Raw genomic sequence first — 3,458 nt, forward strand, 5'->3', positions numbered from 1 at the left:
AAAACATGCAGTCAGTCCATATTTATTGCTTTGAATGACGTGACGAGTTTTCTATTCACCTGATGATAAGCGATACGACCGCCTATAAATAGTAGAATGCCTATAAATAGTAGAAACACCACCCAAAAACTTGTATTACAAAGTATGGTTTGATATACCACTGCGCTCGCTATCTTGTGACACGAAATATTAAGTCTTATTATGTCCAAAAGTTACACTGGTTATAATGTTCTTCAAACCGGAAATCAACAGTAACTACACACTACTGCTTGGCGGCAGAAATAGACATTGCGGTGGTACCTACTGAGACAGACTCTCAAATATAAGAGACATATCACCAAAGTTTATACATACGTACTTTCACATTCATGTTAGTAGGTTAAGTTTATATAATATTCGCACGTCAATGATTGTCACATATCCACGGACCTACACACAATGTCTTTATCAAAACATCATTGTCTGACAACAATGACCACAAATCCATCTCTTTCGTCGAAGAGCCAGCTCGGATTCCAAACGTCTCAGTTTGCGCCAAGAAGTTGGATCCAACAGACCGATACCTGGAGGTGATGTGACAACAATGTTGTTCGTTTGTGTCGTTTTGGTGATGTTTCTAGAGGTATCTACGTCGTATAATCTCACGCTACAGTTTCCACTTTGGTGTGCTCTTGGACTGAGGACGTGCACGTTTCATTTCAATATTAATTTCGATTTTATCTTCTAGTTTTGGTATGTAAATATGGATTGATTTACACCCTCGATTTTCGGTTTGTAAAGGCATACTTTGTTCTTGGTGTTATCTGTAAGTTTAAACAAATATATCTTTCGAATTAAAATCGTTAGTGTGTACAATAAATCGTTGTCAAATCATTTTATACATATACACCTCTACCGCCGAAATGATATATTAATAATTACAAAGCATTTTACGATTTTGGGCTTTAAGTATCATTTATATCGGACATACTCTATACCTACCTACCTTTATTTCTTGCTTCTTCATCATTACATGTATGGTTGTTTTGCGGGGCTTGTGACAACCAGCTTTTATAATGCCTATTTAAAGGAAAGTGTGAGTTGTTAACTTTTTCTTGAATAAAGTTCCAAATTATATTAAGTACACTGTTACAAGTACGAATAAAGTTAGGTTAGATTATCTTTATTTAATTCATATTTACAGGGGACGCACGAACACTTCTCATCAATGGACGACATACCTTTGACGAAATCTTTGGGTTATTCTCTGGATAAGAACTTTGGCAAAACATTGCGTGATTCCAGATTAAGCCAGGAGTATATAGAACAGTACCAGGAAATGTTAAAAGTAAGCCAGGAATCCATTGAAAGTATCAGCAATGAACATACGAAATTCAGAAGAGAGGGAGATGGTAACTTTGAATTAGGTATCCAAATTTTTTTTAGTTCTTGTTTTCTAATGTAATTTATGTGGTTATTTAAAAAAAACTGATAGTAGATTAATTGCATATAGTGACCTCTCAGTTATGTTCTTTGTTCTACTGTTTCCATTTTTAATTTTCGTTTTCTTATGGTGTGTACTTGTCGTTATGAAGAATTGCTAATGTTTCTCAAATGGTAAATGTTGTGACCGCCTTAAACTGGTGTTACTTTTAAATAAGTTTTTGGAACTCTTTATAATGTACCTAATATTGTAACAAGAACAACTACTGGTTATCCTATATTAATAAATAAATAAATAAATAAATGCATACTTTCGTATTATATACAGTCTGTAAAACTAAATACACTTTACATACGATTTCTATTGGTAAAATAATATCCTCTACGTGATAAATAAAATCTATTGTATAATTATCATATAAAAATACTTTTTATTCTGATATATTCGTTGAATTACGTCGTAATATTATGTTATCTATGGTTTAACGGCAAAGGAAAGCAACGTTAGGAAACCTACACAATAAATAATATAAAAGAAAAATTTCAAAGGTATCTGAAGATTGTCATCTCGCACTAGGCTAGTTTGGCGCACACCTAAGCCTATTAACTAGTAGAGGAGACCCGTGTCCAGCAGAAGGACAGCTTTGTATTTACTGTACTAATTATTGTCTAAAATATATTCATTAAGGAATAAAACGACGTCGCAGTGCCTTCCGCCTTCGGTCGCCAGCAGTCAGAAGAAGAGCGCGCTCGCAAGCCGCCCGGAGGGAGAAACTTAATAGCCAAAGCTTGCTCAGTCATAGGCAACACTCTAGACAAATAAATCGATATGAAGAGTGAATATGACTTTTAATCCATACTAATAAATGCCAAAGTTACTTTGTATGTCTGATTTTGATGAAATTTGGTAAGAAGAAAGCCTCAACTACAAGAAAAGCTATTTTTTTTTAAGTCTTATTAATCTTTCTTTTATTTGTTAGAGATATGTTAGAGTTATGCTTTAGATATATTATTTTGTTTCGGCCTAAACTCTGTGGTCCAGAGTATGAATAGGTTGACGCGACGACGAGGTAAGTAATACCATAGAAAACTTAGGGCCGCAAACAAATCAGTCTCATGGTTAAGTAAAACCTCAAGTAGATATTTAATGAATTGAAGTGTTTAATAAACCAAGCTTAAGAGCTTGTTCTCAGCTGTTGGTGCTGTTAAATAAACGAAATTAAGCTTTCAAACTCTATCAAAATTGTGACTTAAGAGATCATTTGAGCTGATGTTAATTGGGGTTTATATTAGGATGCTAGCCTCAATTTGAGACTATCTCAGTTGATATTACACTTCACAGCGAAACTGTTTTGCATCTGTTAAGACATTCCTAAGAAATAACTAGTTAATATTAATAGTTTAATGGTAATATAAAAAGTTCCTGTTAAAAGTTCAAAAAAATATTAATACTAAATTTCATAAAAATGTCTGCCTGTCTGAACACGATATACCTAAAAACCACCCAACGGATTTCGATGAAATTTGGTATAGAGATAGTTTGTGACCCTGGGAAGGACACAGGTTACTTTCTATCGGAAAAGTATACAGCGGAACTTTTATCCCGTAAAACTTATTTACGCGGGCGAAGCCGCGAGCAAAAGGGAATGATAAAACGTGTAAGTCACGCACCTTAGGTAGGTTAGTGTGTATGCGCCTAAACATAAATAAGAGCAATATAACTACTTAATTAAGTCAGACGTAAAATAGTCATAAGCGGTCCAACAAAATGTATAAAATGAAACGTTAACAGGGGCAGAGTCATGACTACACAACTGGAGTCTCTTAAAAATTTAAGAATTCATAAATATGAATTGGGGCTCTTCAGTGCAAAATCTAGCGATATTCATGTTTAGGTTATAAAGACTATTATTGTTTGCAAAAGTTATCGTAAAATTGTCTGAACGTTGGAGGAGACCGTGGCATTTCGTCTCATATCACCCTATAGCTACAACCCTGGACAGGAGGCATAGTGTCGCCTTCTATGCCCTTCTTAA

At 34.5% G+C, this 3,458-nt stretch overlaps 1 protein-coding gene across 2 annotated transcripts; it reads left to right on the top strand.

Moving 5' to 3' along the window:
• Window positions 1-211: 211 nt before the first annotated feature.
• On the top strand, window positions 212-2,307 carry LOC115452879. 2 transcript variants are annotated; one of them, XM_030181493.2, is made up of 3 exons: window positions 212-622; window positions 1,184-1,406; window positions 2,130-2,307. In XM_030181493.2, exons 1-3 carry the CDS (start codon window positions 584-586, stop codon window positions 2,243-2,245), a joined length of 378 nt encoding a protein of 125 aa, XP_030037353.2. In that variant the 5' UTR covers window positions 212-583; the 3' UTR covers window positions 2,246-2,307. The 2 variants fall into 2 exon arrangements, with proteins under 2 accessions (XP_030037353.2, XP_030037357.2); XM_030181497.2 differs by having other exon boundaries at window positions 236-622; window positions 2,111-2,307.
• The last annotated feature ends 1,151 nt before the right edge of the window (window positions 2,308-3,458 follow it).

Source organism: Manduca sexta, chromosome 9, assembly GCF_014839805.1.
Source record: "Manduca sexta isolate Smith_Timp_Sample1 chromosome 9, JHU_Msex_v1.0, whole genome shotgun sequence".
In the NCBI taxonomy this organism is placed as follows: domain Eukaryota; kingdom Metazoa; phylum Arthropoda; class Insecta; order Lepidoptera; family Sphingidae; genus Manduca; species Manduca sexta.